This window comes from Tetrao urogallus (assembly GCF_951394365.1).
Source record: "Tetrao urogallus genome assembly, chromosome: 12".
NCBI classification, from domain to species: domain Eukaryota; kingdom Metazoa; phylum Chordata; class Aves; order Galliformes; family Phasianidae; genus Tetrao; species Tetrao urogallus.
The window spans coordinates 1,349,119-1,375,766 of NC_136825.1; the positions used below are offsets into that span (position 1 = coordinate 1,349,119).

The window sequence follows — 26,648 nt, forward strand, 5'->3', positions numbered from 1 at the left end:
CAGCTCTGTCAACAGCATGAATACAATACAATCAAAATAATCAAATTCACTCAAATGGAAACGAGAGCTGCAGAGAGAGAGGCAGACAACGGTGTGAACCTGAGAAAATCAAGAAGCAGGGAGTCGCAGTAAATCACCTCTGCAACACTCAGAGTTTGGCTGCATCCCATTGCAGCCAAGATCCTGAATGCACCAAAAGGTCACAGCAGCACCGTGCTGGCTTCCCTCCTGCAGTGCACATGTGTTCCTTCTCCCCACAGCGGGCACATTGGCAGGGGGATGTTTGTGCAGCCTTCCTGCATGCATGGCATTGCCCTCTGGTGCTCACAGGCGTGCAGGTGTTGCACAGAGCTCCTTATTCCTCCCTGGGAGCTGCTGGAGCCCTCAGCTCACAGCACTGATGTTCCTTCCTGCCGCGGAGGCAGCGGCCACCCCAGCACTCAATGAGATGCTGTTCTCCTCAGTGAGACAGTTTCATGGGAGAAAAATGGGTTTTAATAAAGCAGCTGTCCATCAGAAGGAAAATGACTGCTGCCATGGAAGTGTTGGTCTTTAATACCTTCTGAAAAATACACATGCTAGCATGATTTACAGGGACTGCAAGCAGAAAGAGAACTGGCCTGAGGAAAGTACTGGGAAATAAACGACCTGCAGCAAGAGAAGGCTCAGAAATGAAAGATTCCTTTGTGAGCCTCACATTGCAGAATGCAGCCTGGAAAGCACCCGGGGCTTCGGGGTTCTGGGCTACCCCAAATCACAAAGCCAGAGGAGGAAACGAGACCCGCCCTCGTCTCCGTGCAGGCAAACTGAGCGCAGCCCCACAGCGCTCACATCCCCTCCGAGAGCAGGGCAGCAGGGCACCAGCCGCTGCGAAGCACCGGAGGAACGCAGGCAGCGCCCCATCGCGGTGCAACGCCGTGCGGCGCGGGGGCTCAGCGCAAGGTGCAGCACGAGCAGTGCCTGCTCTTCCCTTGCAGTAATTACTCTTCATTTGCTGACCCGCTGCTTTTTCAGATTGCCATTAGCGATCAGCAGAGTGCTAAATTACGGCTGCTGTGTGCTCCCCACTGCCTCCTGCTTCGCTCTCTCCAAATCTCCAAGTCCCAGTGGAGCTCATGGGACTTGGCACTGCCCACCAGCACCGTGCCAAACTGCTTTGTCAGCTGGTGGTGACCCAACCCGGGGTGTCCCTATGGCATCACCTCGCTCTCCAGCAGCCTCACCTTTCCAGCACCGCCAGGAGATGGGAAGAAATGAAAGGCAAAGAGCAGGGCGACGGGGTGAGGAGAGGATGAGGAGCTGCCGTCCTCCCGGGGCTGCTGTGAGGGTACGGAGCGCTGCTGGCACGCTCTGATGTTCCCAGCCCCAGGCTTTCCTCTCAGCTCAGCCAGCGAAAGGGTTAAGTTTAATTTATACTGATTTCTATTTAATATCATTCTCTCCCCGTAGGAGCCGGCAGCTGTGAGCTGATTGTACTCTCTCATTATGCAGTCTGTATCACTAATGGCCTGTGACAAAGGCATGCCATCTTCCAGGCCTTACCCCCGAGAGCCAATTAAACACACATACTCCCTTCCTGTTTGCGGCGCATTACAATGAAATTAAACTGAATTTCAAAATCATTTTCTCCTAAAGACATCTCTTTGCAATAATTAATGCATGCTATTCCTTTCCATCTGAAATATTCATCAGGAGTGTTGACTAAAAAAAATTTCTGAAGCTGATTGCCCCACACCCAGTGCTGTGCCCACGATGGGATGCCCAGCAGTGGCAAGAAACCACTGCTTCCTCACAAATGGACGACAGATAGCACGGCAAAGAGGGCATCCCAAATCCAGCCCCGTGCTCCTGGGTTGGTGTACTGAACAAAAAGGGAAATGGGAATGTTGGAACTGCTCATGTGTGAAGGTTGGGTGGGAATCAGCCATCCCACCCCCCTTTGAGCTTGTCATCCCATGTTACGAGCTCTCTGCCAGGCCCTGCTGCCCCAGCATAGCTTTGGGTAGGGGCAAAGCACTGTTGGCAGAGCATAACCAGATGTTTTCAAGACATTAGATAAAACCTACCAAGGATCCACCTGCAATACGTGTGATTACTATTGGAGTATTACCTTCTGGTGAAATCTGATTTGAAAGAATCAAACACCAGAGCTGTTCCCATCCCTGCAAACATCAAAACCGTTTCTCACTCACGGCCAAATAAGAAAGGCAGATCCCGAGAAAAAGAAACACTCCCTTTGAATTTCATAAACACAGCACATAACAATAAAGCCAGCCTCAGATTCAAAACAAAAGGCCTCTTTATTGGGAGCTCTCTTTATTCAGAGCTCTCTTTATTCGGAAGCCGCAGACTTTTCACTTACAACAAATTCAGAATGTAACGTTCTGGCAATTCCAAAACCTCCTTCCTGACCTGCTCCCACCTCAAGGTCTCTCCCAGGGATTCCTCCCCAGAGAGCTCAGCTTCCCAGGCATTAGGAATGAAGAAGGGAAATCCCATGGAAACCTCCAATGCAGTGGCAGTTGCTGAGCCCCCCCCAGTCACACCCCCAGCCCATACAGGTCCAGCTTTGACACCAGCGGTGGATGAGAGCAGAGCTGCCTCAGGGATGGGCATGCACTCCTGTGGTCACTGATGTGACACCTGCTTACCCTCAGCTCGATCACAGACTGCTTCCAGGTGCTGAGGTGGCTGAGTCCCCACAAAGCACAGCCCTGCATATTGCATTTACAGCCAGCAACCCAAAGACGCTTCGCTCCTTGGCTCCAATGCAGGGCACCCGGTGAGGCCATACCCCATTCCCCACCCCCCTCCGGGGGCACAACCACAGCTCCTGCCCCCCTCCTCAGGATGCAGTACAGTACCTGTCCTGAACCATCCATCGGGTGTGAAAGCCTCTCTGGTTTCTTTGGGCCTGTTCCAGTACTCACGGAACACCGAGGAGCCACGGACCAGCAGCTCCCCTTCCTGCCCTTCCAGACCCGGAGTCACCTGGAACAGAGAAAGAGTGACTGCCTGCATGAAATGGACGTGGGGTAGAACGCTGCCCGTCAGTTCACAGCAGCCCCTGTCCCACCCCAGAACACCCCTCCCTCCCTGCAGGTCTCCCCCAGCCCCACCTGCTGCCCTGGAGCAGCACGGCTCACTGCATCCCACTGGGATTCTGCCTGCAGACTGCTGAGGATGGGAGCAGGAGGCAGAGGGACGAGGCACACTCCTGTGACTGTGCCATACTGCAGCCTGCTGTGTTGACAGAGAGGAAGCCTCACTTTCCCAAACTGTCAATCTAACACTGTTTTTCTTTTCCCAAGGAGGTGGCAGGAAACACCATCTGATTTGTTCTCAAGGACACACAGTTCCTTTGGGGCTCACTGCGAGGCAACGGTTTCAGCGCCAGCCTGGTGCCCTGCAGACCTGCACTGGCAGGTTTTCTATAGCAACAAAATGAAGATCCTGCTGCGATGGAAACAAGAGAGGTTACAGACCTGCCTGACACGGCACGGTGTCTCTCACCTCCTGCACGTTCATTGCTCTGCAGTTACAAGGATGCAAGCGGGCTGTGAGAGGAGGCACGGCTGCTGCACTGCTCCTGGCACTGCGTTAACCTTTGCAGGGAGAATGTGCAAAAACACTGCTGAGAGAGAAGGTCACTGCGAGCTGCTTGAGCACACTGCTCTGACTCTGTGCAGGGAGCACGCACTCAGCAGGAGCACTGAGCCACTCTGTGCTCAAGTTGCAGCAGCACAGACACAGCTGGGATGCTGAAAAGCAGCAATGCAAGAAATGCAGCCACCAGGGAACGCAGCAATAGCAAGGCTGGAACAGCCAGCAGGATCACAGAGCAGGACAGACTTCGCTTTTGATGCAACCAAAGCTTCTCTAACAGAAAATGTTTAGAAAGATGCTTCCAGGGCACAGTTTTTGTTCCCATGGACTTCTTCCTGATGTCCTGTCTTGCAGGATGTGCTGACCTGCACAAACAGCCCAAGCTCTTCTACAGAATTGCCATTTCCTTCAATATCTCTGTGTGTCAGGAGCTGGGCTGAGCCCCCAGAACACTCGTTGTGCCCTACCCCCACTGCCTGGGATACAAAGCCCTTCACTGCCAACGAGGGAAGTTCAGTTGCACAGTGACATGGTAAGGATGGTGCTGGACCACAAGTTCAGCTGCACATCACCCAGCGGGCAGCACAGACCTCAAACCCACCAGCAATACTTCCCCCGAGGGCAATCCCATCCCAGCCCCTCCCAGCAGCCCCCCGTGCCTCAGCTGGAGACAGCAGTTATCTGAATTCCCCTCACATCACAGCATTTTAATGACTTGTGCGAGCTCCAAAGCCAATCCCCAGAGCTATCAGGCTGCCTCTGACTCCACCGACAGGGCTTGGAGGGGAAGGCAGAGGTGAGCACCCCAAGGACCCGCTGCAGCTGTCCTGCATTCCTCCACACCACCCCATCTGATGCCTCCTGCTTGTTGATGTGAGCACGACATAAATGGGCTGTGCTGAGAGCCCGGTGCCCGCTGTGCCCCCAGGAAGGGTACAGAAATAGGGCAGCCCTGGGCACTGATCCTGCCCTGCCTGCTGCTCCTCCTGCAAACCAAATCTTGAACGGGCTCCAAGTTTCCCGTCACATCAACTCGCATTTTGGCAGAGGCTCAACCCACATCTTATCTAGAGCAGCGCTCCTTGGCAGCAGGCACCTCCCTGTTGTGTCACTTAATGATGTTATGGCTGGCTTGCAAACAGTAAAACAGAAAGGCCGTGACGTTATCTTAATAGGATTCTGCTTGCTGAACTCCAAATGTCACCAGCGCTGCTCCCTGATGCAGCACAGAGGATGCAAAGCACCCCACTGAAAGCAGCTTGAGAACGGCATGCATTGAAACTCAGGGTTTGAGGCTTCTCTCCACTGCACCCAACCCCTGCTAGAGCCATACGCAGGTAATGCAGATGCTGCAGCAGCAGCAGCACACCTAGCTGTGTTTTTGCCTTTCCCCATCAGATTGAACAGGCTGCCCAGGGAGGTGGTGGAGTCTCCTGCTCTGGAGATGTTCAAGACCTGCCTGGATGCCGACCTGTGCAACCTGCTGTAGGGAACTGCTTTGGCAGGGGGGTTGGACTCCATGATCTCTGGAGGTCCCTTCCAACCCCTACAATTCTGTAATCTCAGAGGTACAACGTGTTGACACTCTGCAAGCAGCTGCTGAGAACACACAGCCACTGACAGCACAGCCAATTCTCCATGTGCCGTATCTGAATGCACCTTTCAACAGCTTTCATGCATTGGAGCAACTTGAACAGCAGCTCTGGTGCCCTGCAAGGCTGCTGCCCGGCAGCGCTCTGCTGCACGACGCACTCAGCGAGTCGAGGGACACCAGATGAGATTCCATTTTCCACACATGAAAAGAAGAGGGTTGCAATAAAGCCTCGGAAGGAATCACTGTGGGTGATGACACGGTGAGCATTTTGTCTGCTTCCAGGTTAGCTCTCTCCGTGCAGGCGGTTTGTAAATCGCTGGGAATCCCCGCTTGGCACGCAGCCCTGCGATTTGTTCAAAGTGGCCATTTGTTTTCTTGTGGTCTCTGAGATGTGCCATCCCCCTGTCCTTGGGGAGCGGCAGGAGAGGAGTTCCTAATGGACTTTAATGGAATTAGCAGCTTTGATGGGGGCAAGCTTACAGCGGCGGGCTGTTTGCTGGGATGCGGGGAAACACTGCAAACGCCTGAGCAGGAATATTCAGAAGACAAAGAGTGGAAGCTGAAAGGCAAGGTTTGAGAGGAGAGGGAGTGACATTTTGTTAGACCAGCAGAGCTGGGAGGGAGGCAGAGGAGCCGTTAGGAAAAGCAGCAGTTCACTCTGGGAGAGGCAGCGCAACGCCACAGCCACGGTCAGTGGGGAACATTTGACTTCTGGCAGCCCCTTCCTTACCCTCAAAAGAATTGCCTGGACCTCTTTCTGGGGCAGCACCGCAGGCCCAGAGGCTGCAAATCAGAGCATCCTCTCTTAGGAGGGAGCCTACAAAGGGATGTCACACGGCTGTGAAGCAGAAGAGCAGCGCTGCCCAGATGGGGGGCTGGGATGGGGCAGCGCCCTTCGTGCCCTGCAGCTCTTGCACCATTCTCCTTCCACCTTTTTCCATTTGCCTCTTCCTTCCCCAGCGCTGCATGGGCTGGCACCAGTGCTGCTGCAACAAGGAAAAGCAAAATCCTTTACATCTGCAGAGAGGAAAAATGGTTTCTGCACCTCTGCCACGGCCGGCGCTGTGCGTCTCAGCTTGGAAACGCTTGGCACTTCTCCCCACCTTATAAATAAGTGATCACTGTAATCAAAAATAATTAAGCAACCCAGCCTTTTAAGTGACTAATAGAAGACAGTAATTGATACGTGTGAGGTTTATGGAAGTGACGGATCCCTGTTAGCAGTTCTCAGAGTTGTAACTCTGAGACAAACTCTGAAACAACAAAAAAGCAACCATACTAAGCATGGAACACCAAGGAACTTACAGGTCCCCGATCCCTGGCACCAGATTCCCATGCAGCCCAATTTCCCATGCACATTCATAATTAAAAGGTCCCTGCTAAGCTGCATGCTTGTGTAAAGGCATTATCCCTCCCGTAGCTCCGTGCCCTGCAGCACCCTGCAGAAGGCAAGCAGGAGGCAATGCAGACAACAAGCAATTTTCCTCCTGCTGGAAAGAGGCACATTTCTGCTCCTCAGGGACACGGTACAGAGAAAGGAAAAAGAAAACAATCCCAAAACACCCAAACCCCAAGCCCAGACTGTGGCCTTGTAGATTACACTTCACATCTGCTTTTGTAATGTTACCTCGTATAAAAAAGGCTGGGAAAAACACAATCAATTTACTTTTCATTTTGGAAGGTTGTAGATGTAAAAGCAGGGCAGCTGCACAGCTGGAAGGCTGGCTCTTATTTTCACAGAACCCAACCCTACACTTAACAGCAAATGCTGCTCCACCAAAACCGAAAGTGCTTGTAGATATTTTTAGGCAGCACTGATTTTTAGAAGTTCCCAGGCTGATTAACTCCAGCTGATCCCAAAAGAACCACAGAAAGAACCCATGTTTGGGGACGGTCAGTCCCCCCCGCAGCCCATCCACGGACCCTAACTTCTTGATTTATATGAACTCCATAAACCAGCAGTGTCACACACTTCCAGGAATGCCAGCAGCCCTCTGCTGCTCTGGTTTGGAAGCCTCAGAGGTGACAAATGAGGCGAGATGTCAGCACATCTCCCACTCCCCCAGCATTGCAGGAGGACCCCCAGCGCGCACTGGGAGCGCTCAGAGGCAGGCAGAGCGCAGGCAAGGATTCAATTAGCATCCCACCTTCGGTTCATTTGCCATAAGCCTCACTTAAAAAGTCGAGGTCAGAGGGGCTGCTCTGTGCTCTGACTGCAGATGCTGCCCGGAGCCTCTAATTGCTTCCTGGTGTGAACCCACCCCAGGCAGTGCTGCCTCCTCTCCTTGGCTGTGAGCTCCCTGGGGCAGGCGCCGCTCCTTTGCCTCCCGGCTCTGTGCCTCAGCATCTCCTCCTTGGGAAGCACCTCCAAGACGTGCTGCAGCCTCCAGCACCCCGAGGGGGAACTGATGGGATGAGACAGAATCGTAGGATGATTTGAGTTGGAAGGGACCTCCGACAGCCACCTGATCCAACTCCCCTGCAGTGAGCAGGGACACCCACGGCTGCTTCGTGTGCTGCACAGAGAAGGGATGAAATCTACCTCAGCCGTCATGGGAACAGAAAGGAATCCATCTCTTGGAGAACCGAAGCCTGGTCAAGGGGAGCACGGATGGCTATCCCAAGGCAGGGAGAAGTCCAGGGTGAAGCCCTTCCCCTGTGAAGGATGGGAGATGAAAATGGGAAGGTGGGGGATGAAAGCCTGAACTGATAATAAAGAGATTAATAGATAGCTTGAGGGTGCTGTGACAAAGGTCAGCCCAAAGGAAGCGCTGGTGGAAAGAGGTTGTTCTTGACAGATGGACTCAATGTGAACGTGCAAGGAGCCAAGCAGGCTCCTGGGAGCTGCCTCTGTGATAAGAACACCTTTCAGCTGGGGAACACTGCGATGCGATGCTAATGTAATCTCTGCCTCCACCTTTACACCTAGGAAAGAGAAAAATACAGCCACAGGCCACCAATCAAACACCAGACAGAAAGAATAAAGGTGTATAAATACCAATGAGAACGCAGTCAGTGACTGTGCTGACTGAGAAACAGCCCAACAGCCCACTGAGGTCGTCCAACCCAGCTCTCAGCCCATTCCCACCGTGCCCACCAACCAGCTAAAGGAAGACCTTTCCTGGCAGCCCGCTCTGGGCAGGTCCCAGCAGAGCAGGAGCGAGGTGCAGCACTCCCAGTGCCCTCTGCCTGCAGCACACAGGGCGAGGAGCTGGCAGCCCCACGGTGCAGCACGCTGCTGGCAGATGGCAGAGCCACGGGGGGCACGGGCAGGCGGGCAGGAGGGGCTGGTGGCTGCGGGGAGGGACGGCCGCCTCCGAGCCGCTTCCCGTCCAGGACGACAGCTTGCATATGGATAAACAACGAGATAATTACAACCTCGAAGGGAGGGGAGAAAAGCCCATGGCTGCAGCGTCCTCCTGCTGCCAGCTCCTGCAGCCCACCACCCTGCACGCTCTCTCCACAGCCTCATCACAGAGCAAATTGCTGGCCATAAAAAGCCCTGGCTAGAGTGCTGCATTAGGTACAGCTGTGAAACCGTTTATCTATTGATAGACCCCCATTGTCAGGGAGTGGGGTTTGGCTTTCGTGCGAGCGAGCAATCTGGGAAAGCAGCAAAAAAAACCCAGAAAGCCAACAAAAATGACAGCCCAAAAACCTCACAACCAACAAACAAACAAACAGAGAGAGAGAGAGAGACAATACCCAGCAGCTCCCTGGGCTTGCAGGCCGCTGCCAGCTGGGAAGCTGAGCGTATGAAATATGCATCGCACCGAACAAAGCAAACCAAACTGCTCGGTGCTGGAAAGCTGTAACCCTTTCCTGCACACACGGGAAGCAGGAGGTGCTGAGACTGAGCTGGGCTGCCAAAACATCACAGAGAAAGGGGTGGAAAGACAGAGCACCTGGGGGGATAAGGAGGAGCCTTGCTGCATGCAGGCACTCTGTGATTCCATGTGCTGAGCTGTGAGGTCAGGCGATTTGGTGGGCAGGTTGGAGGTTTGGAAGCTGCTTCTTGCATGGCCTGGAGTAGCCCACGTCCACTTATACCACTTCTGGTTCTCTGGGAAGCATTGAGGACAGCATCTGTCCAGGGTCTCAATTCACACCAATATGCTCAGGAGAAGGTGCAGCAACAATTAGCGAGGAGAATGCATGGGAAGCACCTGGAACACCTGGGTGAGCTGGGAGTCCGAAAGCACAGGGCTCCTAAAGCTGCAAGGGGAGCGTGTGCATGAAAGGAATCCAATCAAGGGACAGGGGGGAAATGAAGAGAGGAATGAAGAGAGGAATGAAGAGATCCAGCAAACTTTCAGCTAAGTACATTATTGATCTTCAGGGCGTGCCAGAAAACCAGCTCTGCAAATTGCACCAGTCCCCTGCTGCAGGCTCACAGTTACTGGATGGTGACGCAGAAATGCTCCCACCACACACACTCCCTTATTTCAGCAGTGCTATGGGACTGGGACTGGCCCAGATGTCACCAAGTGTCCCCAAGCTGCTGTCTGCAGGGTGCACAAATGCATCCAAAGGGTGAAAATGCAAAAGCAAACAGAACCCCCCAGCAGCGAGAGGGGGAAAGGTGGTGTTGGGAGGGAGCTAGTGGCTGGGGAACGGCCTGTTGTCAGGAGGGAGCAGGAGGGGAAGGCAGTGACCTTGCAAGGCTCTCTGCAGCTCAGCAAATCATCTCCATGGCAGAAAGGGAGGGCATTGGTGAGTGGCAGCCAAGCCAAGGTGCGAATGCCTCGCAGATGGCCCCGACAACGTGGTCACCTCTCAAGAACGGAGGGATGCAGTGCAGAGAAGTGGGGAGCTGAGCTCTGTGCAGGGTGCTTAGGTCCTGCAGCACAGCCACTCAGTGCTGGTGCTTTCGTTATTATCAGTGCAGCAGTGCAGATGTGCACCACACTGTGTGTGTATGGAGAGAGGTCCCTGCCCTGACAGCCATATAAGCAAAGCAGACGGCAGGCGTTTATTGCTGCCAGGAGGTGTTTATTTCCTACAGGGGAACCAGCAAGCCACGCTGTGACATTTGGTAATTTTTCACAGCGTCAACACCAAACTGTGCAGAAATGCCCAGAGAAGTGATGGGGCCTTGGATGCGCTTATCGCACCCAGGAGAGCTGCGCCATGTCCTGCTGTCACCTTCCTCCCTCCCTCCCTCCCTCGGGATCCCTCAGCCTTGACACTCCCACACCACAGCTTCCATAACCTTGAACTACAGAGCTTGAAGTCTCAGTGCCCTCCTGTGAGGGAGGCGAGGAAATATTTACCGACCCCTTCCCACAAGGGCACGGGCAAAGAAAATGGGATGTGGGGCTGTTCAGTGGCACAGGCAGGAGGACAGGACACCAAACGAGGACAGCCCCAGTGCCACGGAGCTCATTTCTGTGCTGAAACCCAGCCAGATGGCTCTTGGGCTGCTGAGTGCTCAGACGGTGTCCTCCTCGTGTTAAATAAATGCCACTGCTGCACTCCCCCTGCTATGAATTATTAACCAGGCAGGCATGCAGTGTGTGCCAGCAGCAGCAGCTCGGGGCAGGAAGGGCATCAGGTGGGGCTGTGTGAGTGTGACTGCAGGTGTGAGCACTGACACCAGCCCGTCACTCGCAGGCAGTGTGCCAGCAGCAGAGCTGTGCTGTGCCACAACTGCTGACACCACTGCCCGCAGCCCTTGTGCCTCAGCCCGTACCTCCCAGCCCACACAGGGGGTTGCTGTCTCTCCGATGATGTGGGGGAGGACCACATTCATGGGGTCCATAATGCACTGTGGGCAGGCTGAGCCATAAAATGAATGCAAGAGAGAATCACGTGGCACTAAGCTAAGCTCCTGGGAATAACAGTGCGACCCCAGCCCCGATCCCTGGGGCTTCAGAGGGCTCTGAGAGTGAACGAAGCAGCAGAAACACAGCTGAGTGCTACCTGTGTGCCGTGCTCATCTCCCTGAGCGTGGATGGTGTAGGAACGGCCACCACCTTTCATCTTCTCGGTGGCAATGCGCACCTCCACCCCGGGCAGTGGGGTCCCAACAGAACCTAGGAAGGAAAGGGAACAGGACTGAAACTGGGCAGCAAGAAGCCACGGATACAGCAGATACAGATCCAGCAGAGCAGCTGCTTTTCTCTTCTCTCAGTGGCATCTGCAGACTGTGCTGGCGCTGAAGAAGCTCCTTGCAGGGGGGTTACCCTTCAGGAAGGCTTTGATCACGTCCTATGTCTGCATGCAAATGTCACTGTGCCATATTCCATTCGCTGAGCAGGCAGTGCTGGAAATGCCTGGGAAAACAAATGTGTCTGCAGCCCTGAGCAGTCTCCCTTGGACGGCCTTTGAAGGCACTGGGACAGCTTCGTGGCACAGTAATGAAGCTGTTTTGCACCGTGAAACCTACATGAAGATGTGAAAAGAAGGAGCACAATGATTGCTACAGCGGCTCACTGCTTCTCTATAGCTTGAACCTGACAGAGAAGGCAAAGGCTTATCAGTGTCAGCATTGCAAGAGATTATCTCAGTTTTATGAGACATCAATACGCTGTACACAAAGCATCAGAGGAGAAAAGCAGAGATCAAAACCACAACATTCTTCCCCAGGTTTCAATTTTCAAAGCCAGGCAATGTGGCACAGTGTCACCAACAACAGCAATTAAGCTCCACGACAGTCCTGCTGCCAAGAGCCCCCACACCTGCAGCACCCCCATCCCACGGTTTAATGCACACCCCTTGCAGTAAGCAGAAGGCACAGAGGAAGGGCAGCTTTGCTCCTGTGACCTCAGCCTGCTGGGGGGCTCCAGGCACAGCAGCAAGCAGGGCACTGGGGCATCTGCTGGCTCAGCGGGTTCCCTGCATCTCAGTGGCACATGACAGCTCTCAGCACAAGATGAGGCTCATGGCACTCGTCCCCTTGAGCAGGGAGCTGCCAGCATGCAAACCTGCATCGGGCACAGAGCAACCTGTGGCTTGGGAAGGCTGGCAGGTTGCACTGGTAAGTCTGCTCTTTATTTTGAGCTGATTGATTTTTCCACCTGGAGAGCATCCAGTCGTCGTGCTGGCGGTGCTTTCTAATTGGGAAGTCCTTACAGTGGGGGTGTGCAGGACCAGGAGCCTTCCCCATTATCTGGAATTCAGGGGTTTGAGTTCAAGGTGCAATTTCCCTGTCCCACTCTCATTCTCCTAGCCAAGCCCTGGAGGTCTGGTACCTGTGACACCACGATTTGGTGCTTGCTACATTGGTCAGTTGCCATGGAAATCAATATGTCATGGTAGCTCAGATTTATGGCATCCCTGCAGGATCAGCTAAGAGCAGATGGGCTACGAGGGAGTGAGATTTTATTGCAGCAAAACTACCCTAACAATTAACAAATCTGGCAAGAAATAAACAGAAAGCTACGTGGCAGGTCCGTGACATGTGTCTGTTCAGCTTGAGACTGCCTTTGGCATTTAGATCAGCTACTGCAGGCAGCCAGGTCCTTCTCCTGCCACAGGGCTGCTCTGACACAGCCCAACTCACTGCCAGAAGCCCAGGACAGGGGCCTGCAGCAGAGCAGGAGGGAGAGGTGTGCTCTGCTCTTCTCACTAGGAGCTGAGGAGCCGCTGAGCTGCCAGGGAGAGTATTTATATATTTTCAGCAGAGTTTTGTACCTGCCACGAGACTCCAAGAGTACTCAAAGGAAGCTATAAATCACGGAAAACAAGCCAAATGTTTGCACATCAAGCTTGCCAAGGCCACCTTCTAGAATTCTACGGGAACGTTTTCTCCCGTGTGAAAAATATCTGGTGCTGATAGCCCCAAACCTGGCTGAAAGACACGGCAGGCAGACACTGCGAGTAAATGAAGCCTCACAGAGCTCAGGGAAGGGAGCAGCAGGCAGCCCAGCGAGCTGCCACAGACTCCCACAGGTTTGCCAGCCCTGGAAGCCTTTGCATTAAGATCAGATCAATGCTTTCTTGGAAGATGCTCCTTTGCTGTAAGCGAACTGCCAGCCTCAGTGCAGGACACAGCAGACTGAGCCATGGGCAGCAGCACCGAATGACAGCGGTCACTTCTGGTCTCAGCCTTTGAGAACGAAATATCAAACAGCAACACAATGCCTCCAAACAAATACGAAGACAAGCATTTGGCTAAAGCAGAACCAACATGTAAAATCAGACCCACATGGGGAGCCGTGTCCTTATGTTCAGCCTGGAAATTTTTTGGCATTTCAAAAGAATGATAAACCTGCAAATGGAAATCTGTAAAGGCTGAAAACGCTCGCAGCATTGATCAGAGCTACAGGGGGCTGTCAGCACTGATACAATTTGTGCACAGGCTATGACTAGAGCTCCTCAGGCCGGGGTGATGTGTTAAAACACACATCATGACGTGTTAAGACACACACCATGTATGTACCATGATGTGTTAAGACACACACCATGTATGTACCATGATGTGTTAAGACACACGCCATGTATGTACCATGATGTGTTAAGACACACGCCACGCCAACTCCAGACCTTGGTGGTTGGCTGTGCAGGTTGCAAAGGCACAGCACCAGAATCACAGAGTGGTTTGTGTTGAAAGTGACCTCTAAAGGCCACCTGGCTCCATTCCCTGCAATGAACAGGGACACCCACAGCTCCATCAGTGCTCAGAGCCCCTCCAGCCTGACCCTGGGGTTCTGCAGGGAGGGGATCTGAGTCCCAAATCGGGTGTCATCAGAAGGGAGTCAAAACTCAGCACAGCCCACCTCTCAGAACTGGAACCAGGAGCACTCCCTGCTCTTTCCCCTCCCTGCGCCCTTTCAGCTCTTCCCAGCCCGCACACTCCAGGATGCTCAGCAAAGCTGGCAGCACGTTCACACTGTCAGGCTGCAGTCAGGAAGGACTGACACCATTATTCTTCCTCACCGGCTCTCCTCTGTTTAAAAAAGTTGTCAGCTCTTCCCAGATAAATTTAATTGGCCCTGCGGTCTGTGTCCTCCGGTATCTGGGGACCTTGATGCTGTTATGTGCAGTGCTGTCCTGGGAGAATTGAAACAGGCCAACGATAAGGCACTCAGCGATCTCACTGTCAACAATACACCGAGTCCCTGCTGTAGGAGCTATTAGCTGCCTCTGATCTAAACCTCCAATTAAAGTGGTGATTAGGCCCAGTGAGGCATTCTCCAGCCATGAATTATTCATCTCCCTTCACAGTAACAGCACCAGGGGGATTAGAATGAGAGCTGGTGAAAACAGAGGCATTTTAAGCAGGGTTTTAACCATATACAAGCAAACATTTATCTTTCAAATCTTTCATCTTTTCTTCTTTAGGAAAGGAGAACTCCCCCCTTTCCCTGGCCTTCTGGATCTGCGCCCTATGGGGCAGTGCCACAGCACCAAGGACACCTGTTGGACATGGAGGGCTCTGCCTTTCCCCAGCCCCACCAGGGGGTGAAGGAGGGCAGGACAACCCCAGCACCTCTCCTCAGAGGCAGAAGGAAGGTCGTGAAGCGGCAGAGCAGGATGTGTGCTGCTTCTGCTCTGAGAGAAACCCGCTGGCAGCTGTGAGGGTTCTTGGGTTCATCTCACCAAGGGAACCTGCAATCTGAAGGCTGGGATGGATCACTTTTGGGACAGACACATTCCCTCTTTGGAGCTTTCCAATGGCAAGGAATGTTACTGAGAGAAATGTCTGAAGTCACGGAGCCAAAAAGTCATAGAATGGCTTGGCTTGGAAGGGTCCTTAAAGCTCATCCAGTTCCAACCTGTGCTGTGGGTTGCCAACCCCTACCTCAGGCACCAAAGTCATCCCTGTCAACCTCAATATCTGCTGCTTCAGCTCTGGCCATGCCCAGCAAGCTCTTGCATTATGTTTAACGCACTGATGCCTGCTGAGGCCCCATCTCCACCATCTCTTTATGAGTATGCTGCAACCACAGGGCTCTTCCAGCACAGCCTTGCTGCCTGGCCATGCTTGATGGAACTCTTTTGTGCTAAAATAAAGCTGTGGCCAGCAAGTGGGTCTGCTGTCAGCTGCTGCCTAGCATCTGTCCCCAGAACACTGTTTTGCAGGAAGCTCACTGCTCCTCCTGCCTCAGCCACTGCTGCATTTCTCAGCTGACTCATTCATGGTGGATACTGCTGTACCTGGTGACCTTACATCCCAGCCTCTAATAGGGTACTATATCAAAAGCTTTTCACAGCTCCAGTAAATTACGCCTCAGCTGCACCCATCTGCTTCCCAACTGACACTTCCTGAAATAAATTAATCAAGCCTATTCAGTCATAGCTCTCTGTCTGTAAGGTTCCTGGCTGATCCACACCTTTGTGAGATTCTTCTCTCTCCTTTCGTGGGGCTGCAGTGAGCCCCAGCTCAGTGGCTGTGTGACAGACCCTTAGCCTTTATCCCAGCTCCTCTGCTCGCAGCTGTATGAGATTATTTGTCCCCATGTGCCCTGCAGACCTGGTAATGCCAGAGGCTACACACAGCCTCTGCTCAAGAGCACGTGGACACGTCTCTGGAATTAAAACTGCCTTTCCTGGTGTCCATTTCTGCCTTATCCACACAGCCTTTTTGTCTCCAGGGAAATTGAGAGCCTCCACTCATTTCCCCTACAAAAGATGAAATACAAAGCAAATATAACAAGGCTGCTGTGATATCCAGACGACCTCAAGCCACCATCCTACACCTTGGGGCTCACAGAGAGCTCAAGCTCATGCAGGTGGGAATTGAGTTTCCCCTCTCCAGCATGCAAGCAAACACTGGCCAGACTGGAGGAATCACAACTACACTGCAGAAGTTAACTGCACTTTGTATTCTGCACTGCCCCCAAGCTGTTCTCAGTTTCAGGAGCCAATGCTGGGGGAAGCTGTGGCTTCTCCTCACCCTGTGCAATCTCTTCAAGGGCACAGCTGCTACAACCAGCAGGACTGGGGTGTGAGGGGAAGCCACAAGGCACAGGACAGTCCCACCTGGGTAACAACGGTCCCCAGGAGACCAGAGACCAAAATGATGCATATGGTGCCATGCATGTGCAGACAGCATGTGGGGAGGAGAAGGTGGCATAGTGGTGGGCTGGGTTGCTTGTCAGACAGATGGCCACGTTTATAACCAAAGGGAGGGTGGGGGCATTTGATATTTTTAATGTTTGAGATCAATTTATTTCTAGGTTACATAAAACCACAGATATTGAGAGGAGTCACAAAGCGTAGCTACGAGAAGTGAGGGAAGACAAGGAGAGAACAGAGCCAGAGCATACGACGAGGTGTGACAATTTCTAACTCCTGAAGAGTCAAGAGAGTTGCACTAAAATAAGAGTGAACAGACACCCTATTTTAAATGTTCAGTACTGACTGACGGGACACGAGCTGCTCCGTGGAGAGCCCTGTGTCAACATCCCATGCAAATACAACTTCACAAAGCAGAAGCTGAAGATGCCATCCCATCACAGTGTTTGAACTCATTAGGACTTTGGAAATCATCAAGCAGAGTACATTGTGTGTACTCTGCCTCCAGGATAGACCTGGCCTAGCTGGGTTGGTGTGTATCAGTGCAAGCTCTGCACACACACTCGTGGCTTGTCCTACCTTCCCAATGCCAGTTCCTCTACCAGCATCGTTGCTCACAACACAGTCTTCTCCCCAGTTATGACAAACAGTGATTAGATGTGTGTTCTCTGTGGTGAGAATAAACAAGAACGCTTGAAAGCAAAACACCTCTGATCGGTGTCACCTTCTCCAGACTCCTACCTGGGACACGGACTCCATGCAGAGGGTTGGAAAGTGCCATCCCAATCTCTGTCATCCCATACCTCTCCAGCAAAGTGTGCCCAGTGATGGCCTTCCACTTCTTCAGGACAGGCACAGGCAGGGCTGCAGAGCCTGACACCATCAACCTGCACATGGAAAACCATATAAGAAAGCATCTAAGAAGTTTTCATTCCAACAAAATGTTATGTAAAGCCTGCATTACGTAAAACCCTACAAGACCCAAAAGCCTTCAGCCAGTATCCAAGATATTCCTCACGCAGAAGAGATTCTCTGTCTAATAGGGGGGTCCAAGTTAAGACAGGATGGCCTCCTAAAAGAGATTTTGCAGCACAAGCAGCAGCATCTGTAGGGATCTGTGGGCTGCAGGATGAAGTTCTCAGTCTTGTATCACGTAGGGTGACAGGTATAATAAGCAGGCAGACCCCTTCTGGCTTCACCACGCAAGAGCAGCTCATAATTAAATAATGTCACCCCTGTTCTTGTCAGAGAGATCCCACAGCACTACAACCTGCCTGGTGGTGAGGAGGTGAAGTCCAAAAGAAAACTTGGTGCAACAGCCACAGCAGCCCCTGCCTGGTGCAGAGCTGGGGGCAGCAGGACGTGCAGCACCCACCTACCTGATGTTCTCCTGGCAAAAGGCACGCACAAAGTCCTGCACTTGGGGCTGAGAGAAATGCTCATCGTAGTATTCTATCAGCTTGGCATAGATGGTGGGCACTGCCATGAAGACGTTGACACGGGGAGCCTGGGAGCTCAAGAACTTCTTCCAAACCTAGGAAAGAGGCACCATGTATGCGTACGTGTATACCCAGATATTAAGAGTAGAGGGAAGTGATGGTCAGCACTGTCACTGCCAACTTCCCAGCTTTTTCTCAGCAAGGGATCACCCATCACTTTCACACTCAATGATCACAAGATGGAAATGGCACGTTTTGGTACAGCCAAGCACTTGCTGATGAGGAGAGCCCAGGGCAGAAGAAGCGAATTCTGTGAGCATACAGAACTCTTCAAAGGCCACGCAAAGCTGCCAGCTTTCCAGAAAGGAAAGACAGAGTCACACACAAGGAACACAGCAAGCAAGTAGGAGCCCACGGACCCAAAGCTTTGAGGACCCATCAACTGAACCAAAGTCCAGCAGCTGGCTCTGCTGGAGAGGAATGAGTGACCCCAGACACTGCACTGGCTGAGCAGCTCCACTTGGGAGCAGTTAGCAACAAGCAGACATAAATACTGAAATTAGAGCCATTTCTTCCACACGTTGTCACTCTTCCCTCCAGGTGAGCTCTCCCCAAGACAGGAAGGATACAAAGCCATCAATAAATAAATGGCTCTGGCCCGCTCAGCTCCGGTGACGGCCACCTCTCTCTCTCCTTTCTCCCTGCCCTGTTGTTGACAAATGTATTTCCTAACAGCTCCTGACACTGCTCGCCTCCCCTCCCTCCCTCCCAGCACACGCTCAGCTGCACACAGGCGCGTGCGGTGGTGAAAAAAAAAGCATGAATTGATTGGAGGTGAACAAGTGATTCTCCTTCATGCTGTCACCCCGGGTGCTGCTGTGTGCGCTGCCCCTTTCCCCTCCGTCCTGCTCGCTCGGGCTCCATTTCATTACTTTCTACTTCACTGCACCAGCACCACCTCTCCCTGCCGGCTCTCACTTGGCTGCTTCAGAACAATCAGCCCTTAGAAAACCCCGTCGGCGCCACGTTGTTCTTAATGCAGCCCTACACATCCAACAGAAGCAGTGTCCCACCCAAGGGATGCACACATTGGGAAGCCACCAGGCGTGGGGTTGGGACCTAAGGACACCCCCAGAGCCATGGGAGCTGGGACACGATTACTGTGAGCCCCTCTGGGCGTTGAGAGGAGCAGAAAAGGAACGCAGTGTGTCTGCAATGACCGACAACACAGCCATGCCCCGACACTGCAGGCACCCCCGCCAGCACGAAGCCCTGAATGAAGGCAGAACAGGCAAAATTGCATTGAGGAGGATTTGACCCCTACTATACGTCTCCCAACCTCTCTCCCCAAAGGTCTTTTTCTCTTCAGCCTCACAGCATTTTTCCCATTTGAGGCAGCAGCACAGAGAGAGAGAGATCTCCAAAGCCAGGGATCTGCTCCTCTCCCCATGGTGCTCCATCATGCCATTGCCTTGGGCAGGGGAACAGGTGACAGCAAGCAGGCACCGGGCCTGTGCCAAAGAACTGATGGGAGACAGACGTTTGGAGCTGCTCGATCCTCGCCGTGTGATTTGCCTGCAGAAGCCCAGAGCAGCTGTGGGGAGCACGGGCAGACTTCCAGTCTGACTGGCTGTGCGGCAGATTTATTTTCACATGCATTTGGATTAAAAAACAACAACAACAAAGCAAACAAACACCCGACGCCATCACTCCAAAACACGGCTCTCTGCTGCACCCCGGGATCCCCTGTCCTCGCACATCTGCTCAGCTCCTGCCCCAGATAAAACCCTTTGTGCCACCATCCCGGCGATGGGAGCAGCTCTGTGTCAGCCCGACTCGCCCCAGCAGCAGCCCCTTCCCGAAGATAAGCAGCTGCCTTTGGATGCGTGCCACCAGCCGCTGCTGGGCCGATCTGCTGACAGCCAAACATCCCCACCTGTTCTGCTGCTGCTCAGCCAAATCTGGATCCCGACCATGTGTTGTAGCAGCGCTAAGCACCGAGCTGCGGCACAAGGCTGGCAGCCCCCAGCTCTCTGCAGACCCACAGGCGTCCAGAGGGCTTGTTGCTGCCCAGCCAGCTGAAACAGCTAGTGCTGCTTTATAACTAGAACTTCACGGTTTAAGAGAAGGATCTGGGAAAGCCTCATTACCTGGGACTAATCGATCAAGCCGGGGACTTGGCTGGCCTCCAGCTAGGGGCCAGCTTTGCCCTTCCCACACACAGCATCCTCTGACACCGTCAGGTTGAGAGCACTGAGATCCATCTCTCCCTCTCTGTTACCCGTCGTGTCACTGTCACCACATCCATCACCTGCAGACAGGATATTGGCAGCCCACTGTTTCTTTTTCTTTTGCTCACCTGAGACCTCTGTCACAAATGCACCCCCTGCTCTGCCTGCCTGCAGGGAGCCCAGAGATGCCATCACCCACCAGCCTGGCTCTGGGGATGTTCAGTGGGGCACAGTCCTCTGGCTGAAACACTGAGCCTTTAAATCATCACTATAGTGCAAAGCATAGGAAAGTACCAGTCTTTAGATGGAATACGTTCAGGAAATGGCGTGGAGTGGACCAGAACTTCATTTAAAATGAACAAGGGCTTGAATCAAACTGTTTCTAGCTGCAAGAAAACAAGAATGGGTACAGCTTCCCATCAGCAATGATGGCAGCAAAAGCCCAGGGCAGGCACGCAGCACTGCTGGCTTACAGGACAGGCTGCGTGAGCCAGCAAAGCAGAAGACCTTCTGTTCCCAAGAGCCCTCTGACATTCCTGATTTTCTTCCCCTCCCACTGCACAAAAGCGTATCTGGGCAATTCCATGGGCTGGCCGGTGGGATTTTGCCAGCAGGAAATGAGAGGGAAAAAAAAGAGAGAGAGAGAGAGGAAAAAATGACACCAGAGGGTCTAAAACAATCCCAGTGAGGCCAAGCTGCAAGATTTTCCCACGTATTTCTTACAGCATGCAGATGGCACGGTGGTGAATGAGGCAAGAGGAACACACAAGCTGCTCCCATAGATTGTCCTTCCCTGCAGCAGCCTCCCCAGCCTGCATCCAGAACTGCTAACATCCCCTGAAGGAAGGGATGCAGCACAGAGAAGAAAAGGCAGCAATTTTTCCTTCCTTAACAGAGCCTTTGCCCTCAGAGGGAAACGTGTGATGGTATAAAGCAGACAGAAACCAGCAGATCTATCAGTACCTGGGCACCTTCTGAAGCAGAGGAAGGGGAAGGTGGCAGTGGCGATTTGTATGCTAAGTCCAGGCAGCCTTTGCCTGATGCAAGGCTCCAAAAGGAGCCAGAAGAGACGTGGGCAAAAATGCCTAAAAGCTGAAAGGAAAGCGAAAATCAGCATGGATTTTCCCATTAAACCCAAACAGATAATAGACGAGCCGTACCGCTACCTCTATTGACAGACACAACAGCTCCTCTCTCCTTTATAAAATTATGGTATCATTTTCAGTGGTTATTGAATTTATATATATTTTTTAAACCTTTTCAGCAGCAACAATACCTCTAATGCAAGGTTAAATCATCCTTTTACTTCTCCTTTTGATCCAGGAGCTGGCTTTGTGCTGCGCATCGATCTCTGCCGTGCAGGTAGCGCTGCCCGCCGATCTGTGTGAGAGCAACAGTGGCTGCAGCCAAACAGAGCTGCTGCTGGGGAGCAGCATGCACAAAAGGAAACAGTCCTCTCTTCAAAGGGAAACCAGGCCCTCGGTGGCTTCGCCTCGTGTGTGTTGCAGCCCCAAACTGTTTGTGCTCCACGCGACTCGGGTTTTAATCATTTATTCATCAGTGCAGTTTGATGGCCCCTCTCTATTCCAGGCTGAAGCTTTTAAACCCTTCCTGTGCTGCGGGCATACTGAAAGGAGCAAGTGCCTTCCCTGGGAGCCAGGAATATAAGTAAATATGACAGGCTCCGGTTCCATCTCTTCTTTCTCCCCACACACATGAAAAGACATTACTCCCGAGCAGATGCTGAGGACAGACGGCAGAGCTGGGGAGACAGGAAGAAAAACACCAACTTTTGAAAGCCAGGTCTGTGAGAAGTGATCAAACACAACCCGTTCAGCAGCGACCTGCTCCTCCCTCCACCGCCTCCTCTTTGAGTCTGGAGCAGAATGAAAAGAGGAGTGCCTTGCTCCAGCTGAAACACTATGGGACAGGCCACCCCAGCACACCGCCCTTTTGGTGCTTGGTTGTTGCAGATCAGAACCCTGTGTGCTTGCACTTGCTTTGATGATAAAAACAACGCCTAAATCACCGAAGCTGGTGTCTGCAGAAGTGACAGATCATGGGGAGAGGCTCAGGACCACGGTGCACGCTCTTCCTCCCTGCAGGCAACCGTGCTCCTGTGCCATGGGACCTCACAAGGCCACCAAACAGAGGCACCATGCAGCAGCACCCGGCCCTCACCTCGCTGTAAAACATTTTTAGAAGGTACAAACCTTAGAGACACAGAGTCAGCCACAGAGACTGCGGCACCAAAACAACCTTAGGGTGACAAACCTGCATCTCAACATGCTTACTTACAAAGTGCCTGCAGGGCAGAGACACGGCTGTCACTCTGCAGGCAGTGCACCGCAGCTCAGGACCTGGAGAGCCAAAGGGGCAGCACGGACCACAGTGAGTTCAGATTCCTAAAACTTTCCTCCATCCCCCCTGCTGAAGAGCTACCAGGATCTGACCTCGTGTTGAACGCAACCAGCTGACAGCCTTTCTCAACTGAACATTCATCCCTTAAGCATTTGCCCCTTCCTGTCCAGGCGGCAGCAGCAGTGCCCCAAGGCAAGACAAGCAGTTCTCACTGTCCAAACTCAGAATGAACCCACATTGGCCAAAAACCTCAGCAGGCAGTGGGGCTCAGGGTGCCCTGACTCTGTAAGTGTGGGTTCAGAAGTCACTGGGAAATGCTGCTGCCTGCATGCAGCTGGAGAAGCATGCAGCCTGGAAGCAAGCTCTGCCAGGAGGGCCACAAAGGGATCCTTCGGCTGCAGCTCGCTCTGACTTCAAAGCACATTCTGCCCTCCCTGTTCTCACGCTCAGCTGAAAACAAAAATAACATCAGAGCTGCCCTCGCCCCACACAGCTGCTGGGAGGAACGAGCTCCCAGATGCCATTCTGCCCACTGTGCATGCCCACAGCAGCACGGAGATGTCACTGTGCTCAGAGCTGTCCCTTCCAGGCAGTGAAGCACTCTTGCAGTGCTGGGTGCTGCTCTCACGGCCCCCAGGGCAGGCAGCAGCTGGGGGGGCTCCCAGCATCACACTGAGCCCATGCAGTGGGGACTTGCACAGCGTGGATGAACTGACTGTGCTGCTGGGAAGTATGGGTCCATTTATAAAGCCTTTATTAATAAATGATTAATAGATGCAGCCATATTTTTTAATAACTTACAATAAAAAGATGCTGCAAAAAGCTTAAGCGAGACAGCCTTAACAGATGGTGCTATAAAGTGAATTATAACATGTACAGTAGCTGGTGCAAAGTAATGGATGTCCTCATTTAATAAAAAGAATCTGATTTTATGCAGCAACTTTCACGCTTGAGGCAGCTCAATACACTTTAATGAGCCCCTGTGGCCTCAGCAATAGCTCGCACGCAGCCCTGGGCATCAGATGCTGTTTTGGTGAGAGAGTGGATGTTGGTCAGGACACGGAGGTTATTTTACAGCTTGATTTTTAACCTTTCCTTGGACAGTTCCCAAAAACAGACGGAAGGGTCTGAAAGATGCAGGGAGCGACAAGTCCTGGCCTGGGGCTCAGAGCGCCTTCTAACCAAGGGGAAAAAATAAAGAGCACTGTTACCACCACTGGAACCAGACTGGCATCAGTATCTGACTATAAGGCACACCACAAATTATGTAATTTAATAAAGGCTGTAATAATAAAGTATTTATTTTGTGTAATGAAGTGTTGGTGATTAGAAACCAAACACACATCGGGTATGCTGTTGCGGTTTCTCTTGAACCCGTGCCAGTATCACTCAAGGCTAAATATGCCTGCAGCAGGTTGAGAGTAAGTTCCCAGCCTTGTTTTGATCAGGCTGTCAAGTGTTTTAGCTGCCATCCGGGTTTCTTTATATCACACTATAATTGGCTGCTTTCTCAAGGTGCAACCAAGAGAAAAAGCGCAGAGCAAAACTCGGGCTCCTTTTGCAAAATCCTCCACTGAAACTCTGAAAGCTGATTTCAGTAGCAAAGGGTATTTTGTAAACAGCTGGCGAAAATAGACCGGCACTGAAAGGCAGCTTGCATTAAACTCCACAAGAAAGCCTTATTTACCCTCATGTGCTTTCTTTGTAGTGTCGATCAAACCACTTTCAGCTCCCAGGGGAGGCCCTCGGAAAAATAAAGGGAATAAAAAGAATAGAAAAGCAAAGGATGTCCTTCAGAGCCCAAGTGCACCTGAGAGCCCCCGGAACTGCACTCACCGCGCCGACCTCTGCCCAAGTCCAACCTCCAGGGTCAGTGCGATGGCCCCCGCGCTGTCCTCACTCGCCCTCACTGCTGGCTCCAGCAGAGGGCTTTGATCAGAGGCAGCAGGCAGGCACCCTGCTGCAGGCACCCGGACCCATCCTTCAATGTCAGCTCATTGATTTGCAGATGTCGGGAGAGAGCACAGAAAAACACATGGGTGTAAGGGACGATCAATCACCAGCGGCACAGGATGTGGAGAAACGCGCCCTCCAGAGGGCTTGGCTTTGCTTCCAGGCTATCGGCACGCTCCTGTGCTCCACACCAGCTGCCTCCTAGCAGTGCCTGGACAATGCTCTGAGCCCTAGCTCTGACGGGCGTGCATCCCTGCTGCACCCCAAGCTGTGTGCACAGAACGCTCCGTGGGGTGACACCATTAAGATGGCAGCAGGTAAGCTGGGCAGCCACTATCAAGAAGATATCACCAGCTCCAGCTGCCAGGGCACCTCGCTGCCCTTCCTCTACAACAGCATCCTTCTGGAGATGTGAATGCAGAGCTGCCCCTCTGTGATTCTGGGGCTTTTCCCCTCGGAAGAACCGGTGCTCAGCCACCAGTGGGGTTTTCAGGTGCCAGGGCCATCTTGAAACAAGAAGGGAAGTGCACATTTTCTGTGGTTGCCTCTCTGAGAAGCAGAAATGAGCAGCTAAGAATCACATGGTCATCAGCTCACTCAGATCAGAGTCCAAACTCAGCTCCACTGCAGAGTCACAGCATCAAGGGGTTCCGGGTGCACCCCGTGCATTTGCTCTTTGTCCTTCCAGCATGACAAAGCTGCCTGCCACATGAATAAACACAGACACATAAAATGGCCTGTTCAGCCACAAAGCACAGGCTTGACAGCTCTCGTCACTTGCCCAAGGAGCTGCCCACTGACAAAGCAGGTCCCCTTTCTGCTATCAGGTGGCACCAGGACCTCAAATTGCTCACTTAATAGTGACACTGCTCATCTCAGAGCAAACCAGAACTCCAGTGCCTCTCACACCACCACCAATATCAGGGGATGTAGATGAACAGTGCCAGCTCCCAGGAGCCAGTAACTGTAGAAGCTGTTCTACCTCACTGCTGGTTGTTGCTTTTCATCTTCTTTGCAAGTCAGCTACCTGCCACCATGGGCAAGGAACAAAACAGAAGCAGAGCACTCAGACTGGTGCCTCCTGTCTTGGCCAGCAAACAGTACTAAATGCAGCAGAAACACACTTATAAATAAGGTTTCCCTCCTGTCACCTTTCCTGCAAAACTGCAAGCAGCTCTCAGTTTGCAAACTCTCACTTACATTGCTACGTCTAAAATGACAGATCTGTTTACACTTGTACCTCTACAGCTCAAGAGCACTGTTTCTATGCAAGTGACATGGATTAGTATTTCTCTTAGCCAGGCTGTAAGAAGCTCTGAAGTCTGTGTTCTGTCATGTAATGTAACACAAAACATCGAGGACGTGGAAAATGCAAGCTACTAAAAATGAAATATCCAACCAGCAGTACAGCTTCAGGCAGCTCACTGCCAACGTGCAAGGGAAAAATCCAATATTTCCACCTTTCTCCTTGTACCAGAAAATTAACGACCCTTGTTCTGGGTGTGGATGATCCCAGTGGGTACTGAGAATAGATCACCCCCAACAGGAGACCCCCAACACACCAAGGGGGAGCAGCACAGCGTCGTGTTCACGTCTGTCACACTCAGACAAGTCGCAGCCTCCAGCAGAGCACACTTACCCCAACCTGAGCAGCGTCCAACAGGAAGGGTTTTTACCAGTTGGTGAACCGCACGCAGCCAGCAGCCAACAAGGTTGGAATTGTTTAAGAACTTCTTTGCAGAGTTGCTCTAATTACAGCACATGGGGTCTTGCTGCTGAATTTCAAAGACAACACACGATCCCTCCAGGCTTACCATCTGCGCGCTGAATTCGGGCAGCATGATGCATGTCGCTCCCACCCAGAGAGGACAGAGCAGCTTATTGATCACCCCGTGGACATGATGCAAAGGCAGCACGTGCAGAATAACATCTTCCTTCTTCCACTCCCATTTTTCAACCAGCCCTGTGGTCTAATAGAAAAAGACACGTAATCTCATGTCAGGGCAGGAGGAAAGCTTCACCCAGGTCCCCAACCTACCAGCACCCCCCTGCACAGCTGGTGCCAGAAATCCCCCTGCTCCCAGAACAACACTTGGGCACAAAAACCCCCTCTTTAGGGCCAGCAGGAGCAGAATTACCATCATAAAGCATTCACAAGGAACCTCTTCTGCACTCTTTCAACGTATGTGTGCACATAGATCACAGACCTTCCTTGCTACTGAGAATTAAGTCAGCAATGACTTTAAGTAGGACCCACAAAATCATAAGCCTGCAGAAATAGTACATAAAACCTGAAATACTCCAGCACTCAGCTGACACAGTTTGGACATCGATGACGTTGCTCTTCTCACATGTGAAAGGATAACTAGTGGGAGCAGGAAATTGATGTCCCATGAAGAATATACAGAATGTATACCAAGCTTCTAATTACCCCTTCACAACAGGGTATTTTAAAGTGTTAGACCTGAGACTCTTCAGAGCCCAACGTTAGCAACTGGAGAG

At 52.3% G+C, this 26,648-nt stretch overlaps 1 protein-coding gene across 1 annotated transcript in view; it reads right to left on the reverse strand.

Annotated features, from left to right (window-relative positions):
• The window catches only part of ACSF3 (acyl-CoA synthetase family member 3), a gene marked incomplete at both ends in the record, with an annotated part of 55,490 nt that overhangs the window by 9,206 nt on the left and 19,636 nt on the right, over positions 1-26,648 (reverse strand). The window contains 5 exons of the mRNA XM_079541292.1: positions 2,865-2,991; positions 11,123-11,235; positions 16,904-17,049; positions 17,542-17,696; positions 25,961-26,116. Coding sequence (XP_079397418.1) covers positions 2,865-2,991; positions 11,123-11,235; positions 16,904-17,049; positions 17,542-17,696; positions 25,961-26,116 — 697 coding nt within the window. The remainder of the gene's footprint in view (positions 1-2,864; positions 2,992-11,122; positions 11,236-16,903; positions 17,050-17,541; positions 17,697-25,960; positions 26,117-26,648) is intronic.